This window comes from Caloenas nicobarica, chromosome 3, assembly GCF_036013445.1.
Source record: "Caloenas nicobarica isolate bCalNic1 chromosome 3, bCalNic1.hap1, whole genome shotgun sequence".
In the NCBI taxonomy this organism is placed as follows: domain Eukaryota; kingdom Metazoa; phylum Chordata; class Aves; order Columbiformes; family Columbidae; genus Caloenas; species Caloenas nicobarica.
Window position 1 is genome coordinate 64,718,153 of NC_088247.1, and position 26,122 is coordinate 64,744,274.

The window sequence follows — 26,122 nt, forward strand, 5'->3', positions numbered from 1 at the left end:
AATGCACGTTTTAGGTTGACTAGTAATTAAAAACCGTGTTCTTTCAGATAAAAGAGCGCTTTTTTTTCCCCCCAACTTTCTGATACTGCAGGACTCCCATCATGATTCCCGTCGAGACTGTACAGGATGAAGTGCTAGTTTTTTCTAGAGTTCAGCTATGAGGAATGGATTGAGGTAGGTGCAGGTACACAAATACATTCAGATGAAAGTTTTCTGTAATTTCTAGCAGAAAGCGTAGTCCTTTTTAAACACGGGTAAAACAAGCACAATTCTAATTTGCTAATGCAGCAGAATTATACTTTACTTCTATATGCAGAGAACACTGTGAAATGCAAAGTAGCCAAACTACCATCTGTTATTATTGTCTTGCATTGATGTTGAGGGCATCGATCACGCCTGCGCTCTGCCATGTGGAATGTAATATGGTCCCTGCCACCTTTGAACTTGGTGCAAACAAACTGAAAAGCAGTTAGTGTTTTCCTGTCACATGCCTCTGTTTTATTTGTTGTATAACAAGTAATGACTCGAAAAGGAGATTAATTTTAGGTATGTTTATGGTGCCGCCTTAGCATTTTGAAAGGATCTGTCAGGGAAAGTGGGATTTGTGTCTCCACAGAGCTTTTATTTTTCATTGATCCTCATCTTTGAGGCAGTTTGTAGGATAAGGTAAAGTGTGATGGGTAATGTAAAAGAAATTACCCAAAAACTTTAGAGATTAAGTTACCAGGATGAAAAAAGTGAGAAAGTTTGGAGGTTTTAGAGGATGTAAGAAAGACTGAATTAACCATCCTGTCTTTTAAACAGAAAAGGGATGCCTTTCTTAAAGCTATCCTATGGAAATGGCAGACCAAGTATCCATTTGTATCTTTATCATCTTTCACCCTGACCTCTTTCCCTAAAGAGTGCTTACCTGAGATCAAATACTGAAAGTGTCACTTAATCAGAGGTGTCTAAGACGGTTGCATCAAATACTTTAAAAAGTTGCCCTCGATCATGCACTTACGCATTTAAAAAAAAGGTCTTTGCATTTGAGGAATGATTCTTCCTAGTCCTCTTCAAACTCCATTATAGAGTAAACTCACTTGGAGGACACTGGTACGTCACTCTCTATTGCCCATACATGTAACTCATTAGTAATTTTTGTTACTAGTGCTTTTCACTGCAAATTCCAAGAACACACAATTTATGATTATTAGTAAAAAACTTACTGTCAGATTTGTTGAGCAAAATATTAGAGGAAGAACTGGAGCACATGGGACAGTATTGTTCTCAGCACCTCAAATCCATTAAGAGGAGATGAGGATGTGAGAGGAAAACTCAGATGAAGTTAGAAAGCTGGAAGCCTTTAGCAGTGCGTATGACAAAGCACTACTTCCACAGGTGACTTGTTGAGTGAGTCCTTTTTAATCTGTTACGAACAGATCTTTTCAGAGGGTTCTGGCTTTGAAACGTACACAGCATGGAAAGATGCATTTTTAAAGGTATGATGTCATGATTATTGAAAAAGCAGTGTGTCAATTAATTAGACTTTGTATCATAGGTCAGTTACCTTAGAAACATACAACTGAGAAAACATCAGAAAATGATGCAGAGAAGGGGTGAATAAAGCCGTACAATTTACAAACCCCCTTCACACAGAATGACATCCAAAGTGAGGGCTCAGATAGGAACCTTGCTCGATACATTAGGGGGGCATGCAAAAGTTTCCCTTGCCTTGTTTTATAGCAGTCAAGATTTTTTCATCTAACCAAACTGACTGTGATTCAATGCGTGAAAGTCCATTTTTAAGGGAAAATGTTGAGATTGTCAGATCATCTTTTAGCTGACGTTTGGACTTGTGCTGTCTTTTGCTCTGGAGCATTTGTATGAGTATCATGGAAACTGATTAATTCCTGTAGTCATTTGAGGAGTCCCACAGGTGAACTCATTCCCTTTTCTACAGCATCTGTTTTCACTCAGGCCATACCACCCTCATTAACTCCTCAGCATTTTTTCATTTCATCCTCCTTTCTCAGTGGATTTTTCTTTTCCTTTAATCTTTTGCCTTGGTGGTTTCATCATATTAGTTTCCTTGCCACTCTTTTGGTTCTTTATCACTCTACCGCTGAGCAGTGATGGATATTTTGCATCGCTTTCTGAATGTTCCCACAGCTCAACAGCGGTAGGTGATCTTCCAATGTCTCTGCTGCCTTAAGCGAAGAGAAGCAACAGGTTGGTGGGCTATCTGTACTATTCTGCATTCAGAGAATAGTGGGAATATGATATTTTGAGGAGTGGAATATCTCTTGTCAGCAGTAAGTGCTCCTTTGCTTTCCTTTTCTCCTTCAAACTCCTTTTCCAGCTCCTGTCTTTAGAGGGGGAGGGAGATACTTCTCTCTCCCTATCGGAAGGGGAGGAATCCATAAGATCTCAGGTTAGTTGACTGCAGAGCCATGGGAAATGCAGTTCAAACAAAATTGCAGCTCTCATATGTTAGAGGGTCAGCCTCTCTGGTTGGAGGATACAGCCTTCAGCTCCTAAATAAAGTTTGGTTCCTGTTAACTTACTGGATGAATAAATTATGTTGAAAATAATGTCCATACGGTGTTGATACATATTTTTAAGTACCATTCTTTTGCTATCATTAAAAATTCAGCTGCTACTTCAGATGTAGAATTCACCTCAGTGTAATTTCTGAGCACTTATATCTCCTTTCAAGTCATTATTCATTATTTCTAGTCCCTTCCCCTCCCCAGCCCCTTGTTTAGCTCTGAAGCATGCTGTGCATTTTAATGACTCCTGCTCCTAGGTCTTTAGGGTAACGGCTGTTTACAGGGTCTGGATGAAAAAGTGTCTTGCATGCTGATCTTAGCAGGTGGCATTGTATGTTTGTCTGGAGACACATCAGAAGGGGAACAACAGGGGTGTTACAAAACAGAGTTTAGCAGAACTGGGGAGAGCAGGGTGTATTTGGCTTAGCTGCCTGGGAGAGCTGTGTGAACCCCATATCCTAGACTTTGGGGCACGGAATGCGTGAATGTCCCTGTAGTATTACTTGCCTGTCTTTATGTGCTATTAAATGATCTTTGCAATCTGCAACTCGTACAAAAAGCTGTGGTGAAATACAGTAGAAACAAACAAAAACATATCTGTGTTATTATGCTACTGGAAGCAATGGTAATTTTTTTAAAGCTCTGAGACTAAATATAAAAGATTACTTCTTATGGCATTTCCTGCAGATTTCTGGCCACTTGCGCAAAGTCTCAGTGGTTACAAATTCCTTGAGAAATGTGTGTGCCCACAAGGTCATTGAAAAGAGTTTGAGTTTTGCCTTTTATTAGAAACTTTTGACATCAATAAGTAAAGAAAAATAGGGGAAATACCTCAGCACAGTTTTTCCTGCATATGACATTGAAAACAACTGTTAACTGCTGCTAATATGCAAAACCTTTTATTGTTTTCACACTTTCTAGTTAACATTAGAATAACTTTTATTTAGAGCTGAATTTGCCACAGAGAAGTATTTGCAACACTTGTAGGCTGAAGTGTTCAAAGCGTTGCTCTGAAAGTAGCTGTGGGTTTTTAATGTCACCTCTTAACACCCTCAGTGAGATTGAGGGAAGAGCTTTCTATTCAGGCTGGTTATGATTTTCTTCAGTGTGTAAAGAACTTTGTGTGCAAAAGACATCTGGTACTTTGTTACAGAGATACACGTTGAGCTAGGTCACTGTTTCTCAACAAAGTCAACAAGAGTTTCCTTAAAAATAACTCTGAACAGTGTGAGAAGCACAAGTCATAAATTAGTGTGCTTTATTTGTGTGCTTAGAGCTTGACAAAGAACATTTGACCTTGCCATGAGTGTAAGAAGAGTGATACGGAGACATCTTCTGGACTTAGGCCAGTGACAATATTTTCAGCTTTCCATACCTGTTTACGACCTTTCCTGATAAGCTCCCTTTACTCCTTGCCCCAGGGGCCTGTGATCCTTACAGCAGGAAAAAGAAACTTTTAATACCAATACTTCTGTATCAGTATTACCCTTTAACCAATTATTTGGAAGGGAGCTGAGTGGGTTAATAAAGCTGACCTGAGCTTCCAGTTCAGCAGGACACTAAAACATACTTTATCAGTAGCCTGAATCTCGCAGCTCCTTGCTTGGGTGAGACTCCTCAAGTGAATGAACGGTGCAGGTTCAATGGCTAGAGGTAGTTGGGCTGGAAGCCAAGTGGCTGTAGGTTCAGATGGAGCTGGGTCCTATCTGGCTGCAGGTTGACAGAAGATTGGGCTGTGAATTCAGGCTCTGAACTTGTACCAGAAGTGGCTGAGAAATGCTCTGGTGAAGTGCTAACTGTTTTATAAAAGCTGCTCATGAAAAATTGTGTTTGAAGTGTTGTTGGGAGGTCAGTGGAATTTCTCACCTCCTCTTCCACTTATATTTTAGCTGTGTGCATGCTAAATGAGAGAGATCCATCTAGAGAGGCAGATTGACTGCGTTCACAGATTCTAGCGTTTTCTTATTAAGAGACTATTTTCAGTAACTGCAGCTGTTTTAAAGCTTAACTTCCTTCATCCCAAAACTATGTGCAGATGAGCAGCATTAATCAGACAGCGTTTATTTAGGCAGTAATAGTGACCAGACGACCAGATAAAATTTTTTATAATTTCTTCCAGACTGACATGCTTATGATTAGTTGTAGGTATTCCTCTCTCATGTTCAAAGGACTAGGGAGCCACAGAGTTTTCCGTTGCTTCTTGCCTAATCTTCTGGAACTCCTGATAGGAAAACCAAAATGCTTAATAAAATAAAAAGTTCAAATTTGACGTGAACTGCCTAATCTTTACACAGACTGAGATGCAGCATGTAAATTGGCAGTCTTAGTGAGCATATGCCTTTTCTTATCTTCTGACAAATTGTGCACACCTCTGCTGAATATCCACAGTGAAAGCAGTTTCACGACGACCCTGTATCAAGAGATATGGTTCCCATGAGGTGAAAGACTCTTGTCCGTGAGTCAACTGTGAAGAAAACTCCAGACAGAGGCAATCCCAGGTTGCCTGTTGTGGCATTTCCCTAGTATATAGTGGCTGCCATTTTCACAGATAGGGTACTGGAAGAGACTGCCTGGTGCAGCAAAGTCATTCCCAGCTTCATTCTTAAATACGAATTGAACTGCTTTGTTGATGTTCCATATTTGTAAGAAGGAAGAACAGAGTTTTCCTGGTTGTTCAGAATCTGTGACTTTTGTTGTCTGTTGAGGTGTTATAGCCAACCAGATAGAAACAGGTCAATTTGAGGGTGGAAAATGCAAGCATACAACAGAAAGCTGATTATGATACAGAAAATGAACCTGAAAGCTAAATAATGAAAATGAATAAAAACCAACCTTATATTTTTTTTTTAGACTAACCAAGTCACGCAAAATTTGAAAAGCTGAGGAGAAAATGCAGTCAGTCAAGTCACAACAGGACTTCATATATATATATAGGGATAATTTTCATGGTGCAGTATACTATTTCTTGAGGAAAATGTTAACTTCTAGTCCCTTTTACTATAATTTATTTGCAATTCTGTTAACACAAGCATGTTTGGTTATTTTATCATTTGGGTACTATAGACTACATATCGGAAAAAAGGAGCATACAGAGCAGATAAGACCTATAATGAGGCATTTAAAAATGAGGGGTGGGAGAGGGCAAGGAGAACAGAGCTTCCATGGTCAATACATAAGTCTAATTAATGTTAATTTATTTAAAGCTTATTGAACTAGAGTCTGCCCTCATTGTGATCAGGCGTTCAAGGGAGAATATCTTCTATGGAGTTTCAGCATGTAAGCATTAGTGGGAGTTGTTTGGAAACTCATAAGGATCATGGAGCTCATTAACTGGATATATTTTCAGTGCTAGCTGTTTACAGTTGTAGCATTTTCTAGTAGGATTTTGTTAGTTAGATGAGCATGTGTTCTGTGTTCACAGAAATGCACGCATAAGAGCAATGGAGATTGATATTTAAAAGTAGTCTCACATTCCAGTTCTGTTTTTTCTTGCACACGTACCACAAAGCTAAAGCAAAGCTGAAGTTTCTTTGTGAACAGAAGTGAGTGTTGGACACAATCTGTCTCTGTAAAAGTTTCAGATTTACTCAAGTATTTGAACAAAAAAGGGGTAAAAAGATCGAGTGTTGTATTTGGAGAGCACTACAATCAAATCATGACATCAGTAGATTTTTAGAAGCTATGTTTTTAGCTTCAGAAACGTGAACATGTAACGGAAGCACATGAAATCACTGCTTTCCAAAAGAAAAAAGGTAACTAACTGTGGAGAACAGAAGGGGCAACAGTCTATTGTTATTCTTTGACACCTATGTCATTTTGTGTGAATATGTTATCAGCATTTCACTTTTTGACACTTTTCTTCAGATAGATCTTGTAGGTCTTTAAAACTGCTTTAAACACAGCAGTGATCTGTGCCAGTAGTCTGGTGGAACACAGCAGCTATCTAGCAGCCAGGACCACCACCCTACAACCAGTGAGAGAAGGAGCCTTAGATCTCTGTGATGAGTAGGCAAATTTCTCTCAAATCTCAAATATAACCCAGAACACCAGTTGTCATATGTAAGTTTCATGGGAAACATTCCCTGGGTGTCAGGTTCAGGATTTATTTGCTGCATCTTCCTTAAGATACAGAATTTCTAGCTAGTGCCTTTGATAATGGACCACTGGTTGTATGCCAGATACTAACCCACATAGAAAAAAGCCATGTATTCAGGCATCCTCTCAAAGCCACCCAAACCGTCTTGCACACATAGATTTGCTCTTCTATTATCACGTTAATGTTTTTTCCATTTTAGTTGTTTTCAGTACAATATATGTGGTGCTTTTAAATTCAAGTTATGCCTGTTTCTCTCATTACATTTTATGAACAGATTCTTTGTGGTATTACGTCTCCTCATGCTTTAGAAAGCCCTGCCCATTACTTTTCAGATTATGGAGGAGTTTCGGACCAAAGAGCAAGAGGAGCAAGAGGCAGTGTAATAGCACATCCCACAAAGGGAGGAGAACAAATTCATTTACCTGAGAGACTGAGGGTTGGTGGGGTTTTTTAACTGTTTTTTGTAAATTTTGAAAAATCTTGTGAGAATGGCATTGGGAGATAAATCTCAGGTGTTTCTCTCCTTCTCAGCAGCTTTATGACAAGATTATTTTGGCTGAACAGTTTGAAAAGACAGTGAATATGAACTGGTTCACATCAGAATAGTTAATGGAGTTCCTCAGTACAATACCAGCCATGAACTGAAGAAGCATAAAGAAAAAAATAAAACAGTAAAGTAGAGCAAACTGGATAAGGAGTCAAGCTATTTCACAGCCCTATAGTTTATGGTGAATGCAGAGTGAATAACATATGTTTTCCTTGAAAGGGAAGAACAATATCGAACAAGGTGTTATCTCTGTCAGTGCTGCTGTAAAGGGGCAGCTGCCAAAATAGCAGTGTGTGAATGAGGAGAACAGACCACAAAAGAGGAGGACCGAGGAAATGCCATGGTTTGAAGTTATTTGAGCCACCATTTTGGTATGTTACATTGTTCCTAATACACCAATTAAATCCACAGGTCATGTGTATGTGCAAGTAAACATAGGTAGGCTTTCATTCTGCTTGCTAGTCAGTATTTGTTTTTTGACAGTTTGACTTGTTTATTCAGGTGTGCTGTTCTGCTTCACTAAAACAAGGTTTTGCAAAGGCTTTTACAAAAAGAATTGCCTATACTTCTAACTTGTGCCACATCCACTACTAACATATAAACCATTCTAAATCTACTCCTAGGACATTTCCTCACTGTTAGTACCAGCCACCGTTGCAGGTGCCCCAGTGGTACCAGTGACCTGGGCATGCTGGTGTGCGTGGGAAGGGGTGAGCAGGGAGTGTGGGCAGGCCAGAAACATCTCTGCAGTTTGTAAAGCAGGGCGTGGGGTGGAAAGGCTCAGCAAAGCTGTGGGTTTTGGGAGGCAGCCAGCTCCTGGGGTGTAAGAATTACAGTGCCATGTAAAACAAACTTCGGAGGGGGCAGGGGGGGCTGGAGCCTGACACCACTGTGCATGTTTTCCTCTGAGCCACCAGCCAAAAGCAACAGCCCTACTTCTGTCAGGCACCCAGTCCGCTGTCATTCACCTCATGCAATGTCTGCTACCTGCTGTTTCCATTACCTCTCTTCATTAGCTCTTTGGAATTGCCTTCTTTGCTGCCCTCATCACCAGCTTTATTTTCTATTCCTTACAGTGCCATTTCCCTTCCTCTTCTTTGTCCCTACCCCTCCCTGCTTTGTTCTCTGATGCTTTTTGCCCAACTGGTTTGCTGATGGTTCCTTTCTGTTATGAGCAATCCTGATGCATAGGGAGAGTTACTGCTTGGTTATTCCCTGCAATTGTTTCCTGTGTCTTTTAAAAAAATGGGTGCAATGACAGCTTTCCTGTGCTCTTCTTACAGAGCAGCTCTCTTGAATAATATTCCCTGCATATTTTGGTAGGAGTTCAGCTGAATTCTCTCTGTAGTCCTTCCAGAAATTTGCAATAGACTTCATCTGGTCCCGGAGATTTATTGCAAACCCCATGGAAGGCCAGAACTGGTACAGATCTTTTCCACATGGAAACACTGATGCACGGCGTTCGTAGCATGCCTGTATAAAAGCAGAGGTACTCTCTGAGCCTAAAAATGCCTCTCAGAAGACAAAGTAACTAAACTCAGTTTAATCCTAGAAGCTGCTGCTCAGAAGGCTGCCCTCAGACTGGAACTGAAGTCCCGGGTGGGCCAGGGCACAACATATGGCAGAGAAATCATTATACAATAACTACTTTTAAGCAATGTTCTGCCTCAAGAGAAAGATCTGTGTATGTTGACTAGAGTGATTAGATTAATATATATTTTTTAATGATATTCTGCACTTGAACTGTTGCCTTGTGCTGGCTATTAAGTTAATGGTGGCTGGAGTCCCACAGGAGAAAACTGTAAGTTAGCCTGAGGCAGATTTCTAAGGCTCTTTATTCACTGTGCCAAAACCAGCTACACTCACACCTTTTCTCTCTCTCATCAGGGCCACCAGCTGTCTAGCAAAGGCCTTTGGCAAGGCACAGAGCAGAACCAATATGCTTCGCAAGATCTCAGCTGGTTCCACACATGGCCAGCCAAGGTGTCACTGCATCCTGAGGTGGAGGGGAAACCAGATAGTGACCATACGCATCTGTCTTGACTTTCTTTGTGCTGCAGAAGGGTTTATCACCACAGCTGGAGCCAGCCGGGGTTCAGCAGTGGACCTGGGTTGATTCCTGCTCTCTGGCTCCACAGCAGTGAGAAACAGCCCAGAGACCAAGCACAGCTCTGCAGTGCTGCCTGCACAGCTGCAGGTGTCTGTGCAAGCTCCCTTGCCACCACCCAATACAATGTTTACTTGTCAGTTGGTTGGGTTTTGTGTGTGTGGTTTTGGTTGTTTGGTTGGGTTTTGTTTGTTTTTGTTTTTCCCCTCCCCCTGTGACACATAATCCCCTTCATGAAGGGCTGTTTTATTTTACTATTAAAAATGACTCAAGGCCACTAGTCATTTTTATGAGATACTAACACTAGATAATTACAATATAAACATAGTAGCTCACTCAGAGGGGAGCTGTGCCAGACAGACCTACAAGCACAGCTTTTCTGAACTCAACTCTTGTTCTAGGAGCAGACCCTCCATCCACTGCGAACCTGCAAGCTGCCCTTTTCTCATGCTGATTTTACACCACATCCAAATAGATCCTAACTCCTGCAGTCACCCTGGAGACTTATTTACATTATAGCAGTCTTCGGATAACAACCTCCTCTTACTGATTGCAAATTTGGTTTAAATTCTGGAAGACTTTCATAAACACTTTAATTGTGGTTTTGTTTGTTTGGGATCTTTTTGTTGTTTCCTTTCTGCCAAGCATTAAGACTGTTTATAAGCAGCAGCTAGACTGGCACTTGTTCTTACCCTAGTAAACTTCATCTCTTGCCAAGCATAAACATACTCATACTAGTGAAGAACTGTTCTTTCTATACCTACCTCCTTCCCAAAGTTTTGTCTTGGGGGAAAAAAAAAATGTCCTTGCTGTAAGTTTGGTAGGTGTGATTTGGAACCAGCCAGAAAAGTGTCACTACTTAAACAGGGAAGACAAATGAAGCATTTCCTTACATCTCGACCTTCTTTGCAGGCATAATGAGTCCTGAGCGGTGTGACCCTTCTGTGTGGAATCAGGCAGGAACCTTCTGGGGCAATGTCAAGCTCAGCAGCTCCATCACAACAGCAAGCAGCCTGGTTTGTATTTTGCTGCTATATTGCAACAGATGCTATGTTTAACTTTTCTAGTATCTTCCAGCTGTTGATTTTTTTTAAACAAAATCTTTACTGAGCTTAAAAATACTAGTCAGCGAGTCAGGAACTAGTCAACAATTAGAAAACCATCCCTCACCCCTATATGGCCTTCATTTTTGAGATACCTTCCCCTTTGGCAATAGTTTAATTTGGTGAATCATTCTGTTATTTGATGCACCAAATTTGACAAGATCCAGTGTCTGGCTTGGAAATAATTTGATTTAAAATAATAAAATAAGTATAAATACATGAATATGGGATAAACAGTGGCATTGTCTTGTTTTGGGCTTCTGAAGGTCTGTATTTCCATTATCATAGTAGCAGGTTTAAAAAAGAAAAAAAGATGGGATTCTCACATAAATATTTTGAAGGGCTTTAAGAAATGCCAGTAGACATTTCAAATTCCTAGTACAGTTGTGAGTGCTGACAATACCATAAGGGGATGCTATCCCAGCCAAAGCCCTCCAGTCTTACAGAATGGCAAGAAGATACTGGCAATGACATCCTCCTGCCCTGGCAGGAGATGCAGGGTCTCAGAAATGCCAACAAAGTGAACACAGTCCCAGTTACATTATGCGTATAGTAAGTTTTCATGTGTCCAGATAGGTCTAGATGAGCAGACAATGCCAAAGAATCATATGGGAGCAGGGAGATACTCTTCCCCCAAACTGTAAAGCAGATCAGTAAGCATAATGAAGCATTTAATCTTTTCATTTAATAGGATTGAGATATTAACTTCTGTCTATCTAGATTTACAAATATTACAAAAAGTTGGTGTTTTGTGTTTGATACAGCAATATTATTTGCTATTTATTTTAACATTATTATTGTCCTAAGATAATTCATAGTTCTAGAAGCTGCTACTACTCTTGTATACAAAAAGCTATAAAGTACAACAGCTAGTACCTTAACTAACCTAATCTAGTTATCTTGATGTAATTACAGATCTGAAAGAAGCCTGGTATTTAGCTTCTGCATTAGAAGTACTGTTATGTTTAGCACCCAGTTTAATCTACAACTGTCACTTTATTTTAACAGGCTAATTTTTGTCAGATATTCTACTGTAAATGGTCACATATAAAAAGCTTGCCTTTCAATTTATCAAGGTCCTGTTTTCAGTCCCTTTATCCTCTCCTTTTGTACAGAACAAATAAGAGTGTTCTCTTCACAGTCCCAATTCTGTAAACTCCCGTCTGTTTTCAAGTCTCTATTTTCAAGTCTCCTGTGGGTGACCCAATCCATTAGTCACTGAGGCATCACATAATTGCAGGTGGCTGTGGGTGGATGCTATGACAAGCAATTTAATAGGTACTTCTTGCATGTACTAGAAACTTTACCTTTGCAAACTGTCAGGAGCTCTGGAGTTGGGCATCAGCTGAAGGGGCTGGGGAATGGGGGAGGCCCAAGGGAGGAAAAGGAAGCTGGGTAGGGGCTGGGGATTGCAGTTTTGCATTTAAGTGAATTCCAGCATCAAATTCCTTCCTCAGAGTTACAAGTTGGGTTCCGTTCTCAGCCCTCCTGCCTTCTTGGCATGTGACAATTCATTTGTCCCTCAGTTTCCTTATTGGTGAGATACAGAGAGAATACTCACAGACCCTGGTACAGGTCTTTCACAGCAAAAGGTAAAAATACTTGTCCATCTGTCCATCCCCACACTAACACCTCCTGCAAGGAAGCCTATAGAAAAAAAAAAAAAATCACGTGCATTCAGAGCAGGTTAATTGACTGAAATCACACATGTAGAAATTCTGTTTCTGGAGATCTCACCTGGTCCTTGCCTTCATATTGCTCCAGCCTTTCCCAGCTCAGGGCAGACGTTGTTTGCGGACAGGAAGAAGTCTGAAGAAGCAGCGAGACGCTTTGAACACCAGCCTGCAGCACATTCCTTGAGCCAGACACCCCCCGGCAGCTGTTTCAGTCCCAGGGCACTTGACCTGCTTTGGTTTAGACAACATGCGGTGCTCTTCCTCCCCTGAGCTCCATGCCACGTTTACAGACACGGCCTTCCCATCAGTCACCCGTTTGTGTAAAGGGGACTGCACAAACCACTGACTCCGCGATACCAGCATCAGGTCAAACAAACTTCCACTCATCCCAACAGCTTCAGCTCATCCTTTCTAGGTAGTCCAGCAGAGAGGCATTTTCCTAAGAGACATGTTATGGCTGGAAGTGCATAAGGGTTCCAAACTGTAGTTATTTCTGGTGGGGACCCAATAGCCAAACACAATTAATCAAACCACTGCCCCTTCTTCTTCTAACCTTTGGACAAATCTTTTCAGGAAACCCTGAAAAGGAACTCAAAAACCCCAAAGAAGACCTTTTAAATTATTCTTCTTTTCTCTCCAGTCAGACTTTCTCTGCCTTTCCAAACTCTCCAGGCAACACTTTTCAACTGGCCTAGTCAAGCCTCTTCTAAGCAGAACAAAGACAAATGTTCTCTTCTGTATCCCATGTTCCTCCCTTCCCCATATCAAAGAACCCACCTGGTTACCAACCCACTTGGCAGATCATTTTTCTTAGTTTGATGTCTTCCCTGCCCCCCCCCCCCCCCCCCAACTTGTCAGCCCATGGGGACTGGCTCAGCAACCTTAACTAGCACAAACACTGTACATTGCTATGTGTTTGCATAAATATGTATCACCCATCCCCCATTCCTCGCTCTTGGGGAGTGTCTTTGGGGACAGGCTAATAACTAAGGTCAAATAACTAACATACAATTCAAAAGCAAGCAAGCCACTTAGTACTTTTTTTTTTTTTTAAGGCTCCACAATCTTTCTGTATTTTCTGTTATTTTGTACTCATACCATTTGTTATTATTCTGCTGAGATACCCTCTAACAAACCTCTTCTATTAGAGGTTTGTTAGGTGGGATGCCTGCCTAGGGAGGGCTTTGCTTCCTGCAGACAGCTGTGTGCCACCAGGCTGGGGGTACTTTCGGCCGGTCCCGACTGGCAGAGTGTCTGGCGTACGTCAAACTAAACCACAGGACAAGAGATGCATTTCTGTCTTTACAAGGCTGTTAGTCTGAATGATTCTGCTGCACCAAACAAGACTAAGTAGCAGTAAAATTGATGTATATTCTTTAATTGGAATTTACAGAATAAAGTGTATGTTATAGTAATAATTCCTCAACTACTTTGTCATAGAAAACAGCAATTTCTTGGTAATGTAACAAGTTCAGAACTCATGCGAACCAGGCCTCTTGTAGCACTAAAGAATACTCTCATTGCAGCTGACAGTACCCTTCCAAAAACATATCAGACATCGCAACAACAATGAAGTTCACTGCTGCAGCCTAATCCCAGGTGGGATTAACCACAGACAAGAAATAAAGGGAGCATTCCCCTTTGTATAGCTACATTTTTATTGTTAAAAAAAAAAAATGAATGTAGTATAAAAAAAATGAATGTAGTATTTTAGCAGTAATGGAATAAGCTGTTAAACCCAGCAGCTGGGGCATTTGATGTCTTTTAGAAAGTCACTAGGATAATGACAGTGTTTGGCTCACCCTCGCAGAAAAGCAATACTCCAGAAATTAATTATTCAGCTACGACAAACAAAATTCAGGAAGGCACTGCTCAAGTCTTACTCTAACTTGCTATTCTTAAGACTGCATCTTCAGTATGAAGATTTTCTGTTGCTCTCAACTCACCCACCCTAACTATGCCACTATTCATGTCTAATTAAAAAAACCCCAAACACAAATACCAAAGACAATCTAATTTCTATTCTGGGTCAACACCATGCCAACACAAAGCCAGGAGAATACACAGTAGCGCTGTGCTCTACTACTGATTTGCAGTCAGGAGGGTTCCATCAACTACGAGCTGGACTGACCTGAATAATGAAAGCTTACAACATATGCGGAGCCTTTGCTGGTTTGCAGTCACTGGCACTATTATACCCTTCAGTTGTGATGCCTGCTCCATGGAAGACATACGGACGCTTCCTCATTCCTCAGCTGGCCAGTGTGTGTGTGTGTGTTAGTGAAAAGCTATAAGGAGGATTTACCTCAAACTGGATCACCCTGTTAAAAATCAACATGATGATTTCAAAGAAAAAAATTAAATAGTCCAGTGGATATACATAAATATTTATTATCAGTTTAACTTCATTTTACTAGAAGTCTTTAAACACTTGTTCTTTTTTGCCAAAATGTTGCATCTCTGACAATTGCTACTGTCATAGCTTCCCTGCACTGGGAATGCACAGCTTACACTTCAATTCCAAAATGATCTGGTCAACATAGAGAACCTTCAACTTCAGTGCATATGGAGCTATTTAAAGATCGGTAAAAAGATCCCACTTCCCCCCTCCCAAATTAAGAGTCTGTTACAAAGAGATTTCATTACCAAAAAGTGAATATACAAATGCTAAGAAAAATGCTGGCTTGAAAAAGTGATTTCAGAATTTACTGTACACATTGTAACAATTTATTATATAAGCTGCTTCTACATGCGAGCAGATCTTACATTTGGTGTAAAACATTTATACACATTCTTTACAATTTGTACATATTTAAATGGCTGTATCAAACAACACTGCACTACGGAATTTTGGAAGCAAACAACTAAAATTGGGAGGAGAAAAAGACAAGGTTTATAAAACGTGAACAAAACCCATGACACTGAAAAGCATCTAGACTTAGGCTTAGCCTTGTTTGGTTTGGTTTCAGGTTATTCAGGCAGACCCGGATTTTCCTTCTAGCACACAAAAGTTAACACCAATGCAAAACAGAATAAGGCAACTATTCATCCAGCAGACTGTACCCGTCACTTAGAATGGCTTATTGGTAAAATGCCTTTTTTTTTTTTGCTAAAATGTTCATGTTATAGGCACATTTTAGCAAAAACTGCATTTTGGCTTTCCTGCTTGCTTATGGCATTAAATGAATTACTATAGTTGGTGCCCGCTGTGAACAGGATTGGCGGTGGCTTTTTGTTTTGAGAAGCCCAGGCCTCGAATGATACTTCCAAAGTCTGAAAGAGGACACTGGGCCGCTTGATAAGAGAGGATGATCAAACCACAGAGTTTGTGTGAACTAATGGTGTTATGCAGCAATTTTGTCACCTTTTAGTTTACATTAGAAGGTAACAAAAAATAAACCCAAGCCAATAGCATACCATCCTACTACATGAAGACCTGAGCTTAGCTGGAATTTGGGGAGTCCTACTAGTTTGGTTAGACATGGCAGTGTCCCCTCTGCTGAAACACCTACAGCTCCCAGAGGGGTGAAAGGGAAGCTGGCCCTGCACAGCACCGAGGAACACCAGCGCCTTACAGCATGACACTGGGGGCGGGGGTGTCAATGTGCTGGTAAGGAAAACTGGTTTTTTTCACACCTTCCTGAATGGCTCTTTCCTTGTTTGTACTTTGTCTTTTTATACAGTGCATAGCAAGAAAGAGGGAGCCTGACATAAGCTCTGGGGTGTTGTGCTACAAATACAAGATTTAGTTAGAAGGGGAAAAGAAAAGGAAGAATGACTGATATTTCCCAGAAGTCATAATGGAGCAGTGTGCCATGGCTGCGTATGGGAAGCAAAACTCAGGACAAAGTGGTCATTCAGGAAATTATCATGAACGTGTACCAGAAACATAGAAGAATATAATTCCTCCTGGCTACTGAATCACTAGAGCTGAATATAATGAGTATTAAAGTCATTTTCTCAAGCTTGTCTGCTTTCCCACTTGAAAAAATTATATATAATTTTGTAACTCTGATGTTAAGAGTTTATTGAAGAACATCTGATAGACTCAAGTCTACATGAAGTCCATGGCAACATACCAGTTTGATAATTTAGAGCCCTATAACTGACAACATGATCTGTTTTTATTTAAATAATTATACAAATGGGAGAGCGTTCAAGATAAGAGAACCTTATCTTATGATTAGGCTGATAAAGTAAAATTTTAAATAATTCTTTTTTTTTTCTACAGCTGATTTTTGTTGTTGTTGGGGTATTTTTGGTGGGGTTTTTTGCTGGCAAAGGCTAACAAATTTTATTAGCATTGCCCCCAAATCAGAAAAGCACTTCGGAGTTTTCTTTATTGTTGACTGCTCCTTATTCTCTACATCACAGGAAAGCGGCTGAGTGCCTGCCTCAGCTTCTGTGCAATCTGAAACAAAGAAACAGAACCTATTTAATACGTAGTTACTTTACACAACACAGAAATATGACTGCAGGCCAAGAAATTAAATGAATAGTTCCCTCGTCTTCTGGAAGTCTGCAGTTTTTACTGTACATTTTGTGTATGTAGGATTCTCAAAGCATTCCATTGTAAAGACTTTTCTTCTTATACACACTTTCTGCCTTGTTCATTTTGTGCTTTCACCGCTCAGGTTGTGTTGGAGAAAGTATTGTGGGCAGGGCTGTCATCCTGCCTGTCAGGTTATCTAGCACTGCACTATGCAGGAGTGCTACAGGAACAGAACCAGATTTTCCATTAAATCCATTTCCCTGCTGAAACAGGGCCACACGTTGGAAAAGAACTCCCACGCTCTCCCCGCAGCTCTCGTGGCAGCCAGCACCCCACATGTGAACATGGTGCTGGTCCCTGTACTGGGGGAGGGAGGACTGGTACAAGGAGACTGGTGAGGCTGCAACCAGAAGAACTGGGACAGGCTGGACAAGAGACTGAAAGAAGGTAAGGGGAAACCTATGCCTAAACCCATTGGATGTGCCAGAGAAACTGAGCAAGGTGACCTGATGAGGGACCTGAAGTTCTCATCCACTGAATATAACTCTGAAGCCTCACTGGTACCTTTTACTGCTGTGAAGGGCAACCAGTTGCTTATATTACTCCTTTAAGTGACAGAAGTCAGGTTCCAGCACACTCAAACTCACATTTTACCAGCATATCACATTAGAAAATTTCCTCTTGGGTTTCATTTAAAAAACCACAAGGAATACATACATAAGAACAATTTTAAATGACAGCTAAGGTTGTAGGTCAAGTGCTCAGAGTTAACGTATTTACTAAGTCACCTAAACCACTCCAGCCTCCCCCACCCCACACTTGCATACATCAGGCTTTAAATCACAGCAGCTTCCCTTCAACCTCCCATCCTATGGGAGGGAAGTTTTGTTCAAAGGGTTTACTGTTATATAAAATGCAGCAGGTCTGTCCTACTGCATATCACAGAACTAAAATTCTTTGTAACCTTAGTACTGGCATTGGAAGACAAAAATAATCACCTTTTTAGGTCTAATATGATGTAGTCATGTGCATAGGAATAGTATCTATAAGAATATTATTTTAAGTCACTCTTTTACTTTTTAGATGTACAGTTCTTCAAATATGTTCCCTCTGGGAGAGGCTCATACAAAAAGATTGTTAAGTACTACGAGTATTTCTGATAAAAAGTAGCAAAACAATATACGCCAGGAAAATAGCACTGAAACACTACACCTTACCGTTTCATAAAACTGTGCCTGCTGCTCCAGATATAGACGAATGACACTGTTGTAGTCATAAATCCGGTTACTGTGGAAGTGATTCATCTCAGCTGCAATTAGACCCAGGAGGCAAATTATTTAAGAGAGGCATTCGTAATTAGGAACAATTTTGCTAAGTTCAGATTAGTTACTGTGCAAAGAGCTCAGTGTCCAGCCCTGCCAGCACAGTCACTGTTCTCAAGCTTCTACAGCCCATTTTGCCTGCAGCACTCCAGGTATGACGCAACAGTTCATAAAATTGGTAGAGTGGCAATTACTCACTGCTAAAATACGGACACTTCCTGGATAAAGGAACAACGTTCAGGTGTACAAAGATCTGATGAAGAATACACCAGGATTTTGTCCTAGTGAGGTTCTTTGCTGAAGTTTTTTCCAACAGAATTCGGCTAGGACATTCAGATTTCCAAGGGTATAGATATCAAATCATAAGCCACAGCTGTAAATATTCAGCTCGAAAAAAGGATCAGCCAGTAGCGCTTGACCTGTTCTTGATTGAAGCTGTTTCAGTAGGAACCCAAGAAACAGCATGACTGAATCCATGACACCTTTCATCACTTTCTGCATCTCTTGTGATATCACAGCTTATGGCTGAAATAAAAAGTTCAATACATTTTGAGATACCAATAGAGGGAGAAGAAATATTCTGGATTGTAAAAGTCATCCTAGAGGTCTCTTCCATGATTATCACTTACACAGCACAGTCCTATTGCATCACTGTGACCAAGAAGAAGTAGGGGATGGGGAGTTTTCTTGCTTGTTTTCAAAATAAGTTTTGTGCACTGCTCTGAATTTGTCCTGCAAAATACAGAGTACTCTTGGCTTTAAGTCAGCTAAAAAAAAAAAAAAAAAAAAAAAAAAGACAACTCCCTCAGCAGTGAGTAGTCCCACTGAGGTGAGTAACAGGATGCACTTAAGGGCTTGGTATCCTGCAGGACTGACCCATGATTCCTCACTTCCCTGGTTTTCCAAGTGCAGCGTGCTACATCTCATACTTAAAACATCTCTAACCTAAAGAGGAAAAAGTTCGTTCAGAGAACATCCGGGAAAAAAAATCTTATCCACAAGAACATGAATCTCAACTGGATCATGTCTGACTAAACCACAAGACAGAAAAAACACTTCTGCACGCGAAACTGCTTCCTGCACCAGGGCCCATGCTGCTTCTTTCAGACATTATCATCACTTCAGAATGAAAGAATCAGTCTGAGGTGGCTGTTGAAGTTGTTGGTTGTTGTTGTGGTTTTGTTTGTTTGTTGTTTTGGTTTGGTTTTTTTGTGGCAGGTTTTTTGGTGGTGTGGTGGTTTTTTTAAGTTTTATTTTATATATCTCTTTTGCAATAGCAATACAAGATTTGAAAGAAAATGGGCAAAATAACTGCAATTTTGGGAAAATCTAAGCAGGTCACAAAGAAAAGAAAAAAAAAAAAAAAAAAATCAACCACACCTATCATTCCTGGTAGAACAAAGATTCCCTTTTTCTCTTTTCAAAGTTTGTTACTTAAGAGATGTCCTTCAGCAGTCTACAACATTTCCACTTAGCCCAAAATTCAGTTTACCTTGTAGTGCATAAGCCATGGTGCTCACACGTTTCACCATGTTCTGTTTGTCTTGTGGCGTTATTTTACTTGTTGCAACTAATTTATCACTTTCCTTCACTTTTTCTATTGCTCCCTGTAGAAAGCAAATGCAGAAAGATTAAAAGAGTAGATTAAAAGAGTAGTAAACTTGAAGGTCCTTCCAGTAATTTTAAATGCTGCTGACTACATTTTGAGCTTGCCCACTATACACACGCACAATGACCAGTTCTGCCTTCCCACATTTTCCCCCAAAGTTTGTTATTTCGCTCTATTGCTTTCAAGAGTCCTAACAGCTTGCAAAAAGTGACTTCAAACACAAGCATGAACACAGTCACTAGGAAACTGGGTTGGTAAAGGCAGTCATACACAAGCATATACACAGAAAGGACAAAAGGACCAAGTTTCAAAATACAGCTGACCAACAAAACAGACATCCAAAAGCCTTGAACTATCAGATGCCTGTAGAACCTTATTTGTACATTACACAAGGTGAGACAACAAACTATTATCCAAGAGATTACAGCTCATAGCAATTTATAATTTTCAATTCAGGGAAATCCTTGTGTCACATAAACAACAAGCATAAAACGAAACACCTCCCCCTTCACAATGTATTTGTGCCAAGAGACTATTTACGCATGTCTTGGCAGTAAGCTTATGTTTTGAGTTTTCAAAACATTTATTCTCCTTTTATGGTATTTTTCCCCCAAGGATTCTGTGGGATGATGGACTGTAACTGTCCTGAAGAAAGAACACACAAATCTGATAGGCTTTTATCTTTGTTGCTCTCATACGTGTGTTATTATTTTATACATTTAACACTTCCAGTGGTAAAAAAACCACTTATGTGCTCTTTTAATAGTTCAAAATTTTTAGTGTCCTGAAAACTAGTTTACAACAGACACATGAACATAAGGAAAACTTTAGAACCTAAAAAAAGCAGACTATCCAAAACTAGGTACAATGGCTAAATTTATTGTTTTATTATTTGATGGCTTTCATATTAAAGAGAATGAAGTGGTTGGTTTTTGTTGCAAGTGTTTGGTTGATTTTTTTTGTGTTTTTCCCCTCCTTCCTCCCCCCAAAAAGTTAGCCCTATTCTCTATTTTTTGATATTACAGAAACTTCCAGGCCAGGGGTGTCAAACTCATTTTCACCGGGGGCCACATCAGCCTCACAGTTGCGAGGCTACCCCTACATTTATACAGCCTTAAAATTACATTTGGCCCTTTGAAGGCAACTGCGAGGCTGCCGTGGCCCCTGGTGAAAATGAGTTTGACACCCTTGTTCTAGGGAGTGCATGATCATTTAGACATACCAGTAAGCTAGCCATGTTAAGTGTACACAATTCTTCCTACAACACTGCTATGGTTTAGTATCAACTACCATGTAAGACTCAAATACTACAAATTTACACTACTCCTGTTCACCACATTGAGACATGAAGTTAACCTGAAGAGAAAACTGAAGCTTGTAGTGCTGTACTATAGCAGAAAGTCATGATATTCTCAAATCTCAGGACAAGTTCTACCTTCCCTCTAAGTACTTTTTGTTTTAAAAATCCACATGTCAGTTTTCACGGAAACTTTCCGTGTTTCTGGAAGCAGGGGCCAGGCTGCTGCACAAATGCAGTGTACCATACCACCACTTCTGATGCTGTACAACTTCCCACTGCCCACCCTTAAAAGGAAAGGCTTCTCACATACCTTATGCGCTCCTATGATGTCAGGGAAGCAACCAAGAAATCCTTTGTATTCATGATTTGTTTCCATCAAAAAGTGAAGATCTTTCTTTGGCTAATAAACAAAGGGTAAGCATTAGTAAAAGTATCTGAGGCATATTAACATCACAGAAAAGAATCTATGATGCCAAAAGAGGGTGAGGGGAGAAAAGGGAAAGAATAGGAAAACAATTATTGCTGGTTTTTCATATTTAAAAAGGTACTTATTAAAATACAAGCTCTTTGGACTAAGGTACAGAGCACCAGCGAGCAGGTGCCTCTGTTCTTTGTCTTCCTCAACATTAGCTTATTAAGTGAGGGGTTTTGCCTCAAATTTTCACTGAAGAGGAGCTGCTACTCCTAGCAACAGCACTATTAAGCAACAATGTCATTAGACAGATATGTACACGCACACGTGCATCTCCTTAGTCGCTGACTTGGAAAACTGTTTTAAGAACTTCCAGATTCAATCTTGAGATCAAGAGGATCTGCGATTTGGAAACTTTAAGCTTAATACACTAAACATCAATTCATGACTTGAATTGTGACACCAATCAGGATTTATTTAAGCTAGATTTTGACTGAAGCAGGCAACTGCACGTCAAGACAATGAAAGGCAGCAAGATCTGAATCCTGTAGACATTTGGGGAATGCAGGAGGAAGGTAGAAACTCTACCCTTGATTAATCTCATTCTTTTGTAACAGTAATGAAGACAGCTCACTGACATCAAAAAGCAAAACACATTTAAAAAGTAATCATTTCAGTACTTTAGAAACCAGAATGTGAGCTTTCTGACCCAAGAGCAATACCCTCCCCATCACATCCCCCCTAAACTGACACAGTAGAAAAGATGATGAAAGTGCATTTAAAAGTATTAACAGCAATGTCATTTAACTGGTCAGCAGCAGTAGCGGTTATGCTTTAAACAGAAACAACAACAAAAAGAAGTCAGAAGTGATCCAAAGAGGTGATAGGTTTGTTCAGACTACACCAAAGCATTCATAATACTCCCACCTGATCTGCTACAAGACTGGCGATTTCTTCATAGGTTTTTCCTGCTTCTGTTATTGCTCCATTGAGATCAGATTCACCTAAAAGCAAACAGTGTTCAAATTACGGTAAGTCAATCACAGTAAGAAACTTGTCTTGATTCAAGGGAAACTTCTAAAATAGCTTATTTTGCAAGAATAAATGCCTAGTCATCCTTTTTTAACCAGAACTAATGAAGAAGTTAGAAAAATATTCATAGTTTCTATACCATTAAAGAAGGAAAACTTTGAAGATCTTGTAGAAAATGAATACTAGAGGGACCACATAAACACTGTTCTACCATAGTAGTAGCACTATTCACTTCCACATTTCATTACTTTAGGTAGTTTAAATACACAGGTATTCCCCCACATGGGGCAACAGGAAGCCTCCCGGTATGGGGAAGAAGAGAGAATGAGGGTGACAGTAGAAGACAGACTAACAAAGCTGAAGAGATACCAGCTGTTCCGATTTTTAATAAATGATTTTCATACCCGCTAAGTAGTAAATTCTCCACAATGGCCTACGGAGCAGCAAAGCTAGCCCTAGGCTCTAACAGTCCGAGACCATAACTGTTAGAAGGTCAGAGAAGTGGAAGAAGGCCAAATTAAGTTTTTTCCTTGCCAACAAGATTGCTGACCCTTTAGGGAACTTTTGGGTGATATTTTCAAGCTCTGTAAAAACTGCTGCTTTTGGGACTGAGTTTCTAACTTTCATCATCATCTGAAATAGATCAAAGGACACCACAAACTACACTTAAAAATACAGACACCACCACAAATCCTAAGCTAGACAACACCACAAGTGCTCATAACACTGTACTACAAGCAGGACATGGCTATGTGGGACAAAGATGGAAACAAGCCTTACATTCTTGTTTTTTTCATGCCACTTCACCTTCCCAAAACACCACAGGGTTTTTCCATCCTTGTCCAAAGCATGTAGTCACCAGTACAGAAAGCAAATTGAGGTAGAGAAAGGGGAAGGTATAATTTGCAGATAGTGAATATTAGTTTAAGAAAAAATGTTTTTTCTCATCCTTTCAGACGTCTTGATACTAGGAAACAGTTAAGTCTTTTATGAACATCTTGTTTTTATTCTATCGATATTAGTCAGCAACTTAATGGAAAATTACCAAACATCAATTTAATTAATGATTAATTGAACATAAAGTATCTCCTTTTGCTCCAACATATGGACTAAACTATGGTTAGAGATTTATTAGGTAGGATGCCTTCATTTTAGCATGTCCTAAAGGAAACAAGGTAATAACGACTGAATGTTGCTTCAGTTCTATCGATTGATTTTTACTTTCGATTCGACTGGTTTCATAAAGCCACAAGCTTTGAGGGTAAGCTACTGATCCTAAGAACCAGTATGTCCAGCAACACAAACACTCCTAAAGAAATAGTTGGTTTTCTCTGATTTGAGTCTATCTGGATAAAACAAAAATAACATTAAATCCCACTGCAAGATTTAAGAGGTACATAATTCTGAAGATATCTCCTCATTGTAAAACAATAATAACATTTTAGGGAGATCAATTTCATTATTTCAGGTAGACTTAAGTGATTTTATTATTTCAGAATTTGCCATGTCTGCTCAGAAGCAACCTTGAGTAACCCTGAAGTAACTGCTGCTTAGGCAACTGACTCCTAGATTTTGGGACAAAACATGGTGTGGCTTTAATCAGAGTCAGAAGCCAGGTTGATCTAGATGTTGCTGTTCATTTCATAATGCCATAAAAGACGATGACTTTTCCTATCTGAGCAAACAGAAAGAGGAAGAGTACGTATATTTAAGTAGAAAGAGAAAATCCTCCCCTTCTGTGCAGAACTCACTCAAAGGACCTTCAAAGAATCTAGACAAACTTTCCCAGCACCAATCCTCCTTCACTTGGCAGCAGCAGGGCACAAAGCAGAGGGTACATTAAGTTTCTATTACTAGCAGAGGCATTCACACCCCTCCAAAAGTACGGCTACAGGATAGCATATTTAAAAGTTGCTGCAGATAGCGGATCCCAACAACAGACAGGCACACAAGTGGTAGAAGAATATCTGCAGCTCCTCACAGTGCATCCTTTCCTTCTAAAATTTCTTTTTCAGGTAGTGCCAGTGCAGCCTTAAAGAGTGAGATTTCATCTCTTACCTGCCACCGTACCCTCCAAGTTCTAATACACATCATGGGCGGTGTCAGGCCATGCTCAGGCGGTCGCTCCCTACACCAGGCCACCTTGTCAGAGATACCGCTCGCAAGCCCCACGCTCGCCCATCAGAGTAACTTGAATTCCAGCAGCAGATTGCTTGCTCCAAATCACTGTTGTCAGCAGGGGTTTTGGTCAGGGTTTTGTTACTTGGACAGGGCCAAGTTCCTAGCATTCTCGGCTTCTGAACTGATGCAAAGCTGGGAATGGGCTTCTTAACTCAAGCTGTGAAAGCTGAGCTGGGTCCCACTGTAAGCATCTACCAGGATGTCAGGGGTTCTTTAATCAACAGAAAGGCAGAAAGCTCCACACGCTGCTGACATTTACAACCAAATTAGGGCAGGGTGCATTACAGATAACCTCATGAGAGACACAGAGGACTTAAAAGCATTGACTAAAGACAGAAAATCACCAGTAATATTCTACAGATATTTTAACCCAACCATGAGGAGAAACTGATATTTTCACTGATTTACAGGCCTGCATGCTGTCATAGGGAGATGAAGAAAAATGTTAAAACTATGAGGAGATGTTTAGCAGAGCATCTCTTAGCAGTTCAACTGCTTGGTAAATGTCAGTGATTATCAGCTCTGAGGCAATACACTAGCTATATTGAGGGAACTAATATTCTGTGAGGCTTGATCAAGGCAAGGCAATTTTTTTGTCAAGAAGTGGTTTTGTATTGTTTTCTTTCAAAACATGTTTTAACAGAATCCAGAAGTATGAAAAGGATCATGTTTGATGTACTAGGGAACTACGTAACAAGATTTTTCTTGACAAGCACACCTTGGACTGGTAACATCCAGCACACAAGCAGCTTGGAAGGCAAGATTCCTGTTGCTAGCTGGCAGGATAGTGAAACTTGCATGTAACTGCCTAACAAAATTCCTGAGGGGTGATGTAGGATTACAAGATCTTACTATGGCTGAATGGCATACCACAGACATTGACATTTTCTTAATATAGGAGATAAGACTCACCCAGATTTGGCACCGCAAAAGAGACGCCGTGCTATTTAAGGCTGTGTTACCCTAAGAGCATCGTATGATGCAATAAGATAGGCAACATAGTGCCAGGCTGCAAGACACTTCCAGGCATATTCTAGAACTGCCCAATATGCATTTTTGGACCAGGATTATACTTTCAAAGCATGTGTTCCTAAAATGGATCGGACAGTACTATAGGCCCACGGCCAAGTTAAATGAAAACCTCTCAATGTGTCCTTAGTAGCTTTAAAGATACCCTTGCCTCTGCTAATACTGGGGGCAGATTCCTAATATGCTCTGTGGCTGGCAACTAATTGATAAGGCTCATTCTGCGGCATAAGAAAAAGAGCTTGAGTGAGTCAGATTAACAAGTGCATCTTGCCTGGTGCAATCTTAAACATTTTAGACCAGAAATCAGAAGATGAGGCAGTAGACATTCACCACACATAAGGCTTCACACAGCAAGCAGGCAGCGCTGATGGAAGAGGTAAGGACAGTAGATACATTGCATCCTAACCGTGCAAATGAACCAACTAACGGTGTATTCAGTATGTCAGAAGTCAGCTACTAGTAGCTGGAAATATTCTTGTCAAGAAATCAGCCATTGCAATCTTCAGCAGCCTATATGCTTAAACTTTGATAACTCAGGTATTTAAAAAAAAAAAAAAAAAAAAAGGATGAAGAGAATCAGCTCCTAACAGCAACTGAACTGAGTGCCTTTAAATATGACTGAAGGACTCATTCTTCTTTACCAACGGTCCAGAAAAATCACACCCCATACTCAACCTAGCTAGTA

General features: G+C 40.2%; 1 protein-coding gene across 2 annotated transcripts in view; it reads right to left on the bottom strand.

The window, feature by feature from the left end:
- Positions 1–14,463: 14,463 nt before the first annotated feature.
- Positions 14,464–26,122, bottom strand: part of SNX9 (sorting nexin 9) — a 63,355-nt gene continuing 51,696 nt past the window's right edge. For both annotated transcript variants that reach the window (XM_065632563.1, XM_065632562.1), the window contains exons 14-18: positions 22,123–22,199; positions 21,094–21,183; positions 19,367–19,481; positions 17,770–17,861; positions 14,464–16,471 (exon numbers count right to left, since the gene is read on the bottom strand). In XM_065632563.1, coding sequence (XP_065488635.1) covers positions 16,424–16,471; positions 17,770–17,861; positions 19,367–19,481; positions 21,094–21,183; positions 22,123–22,199 — 422 coding nt within the window. In that variant the 3' untranslated portion in view covers positions 14,464–16,423. The remainder of the gene's footprint in view (positions 16,472–17,769; positions 17,862–19,366; positions 19,482–21,093; positions 21,184–22,122; positions 22,200–26,122) is intronic.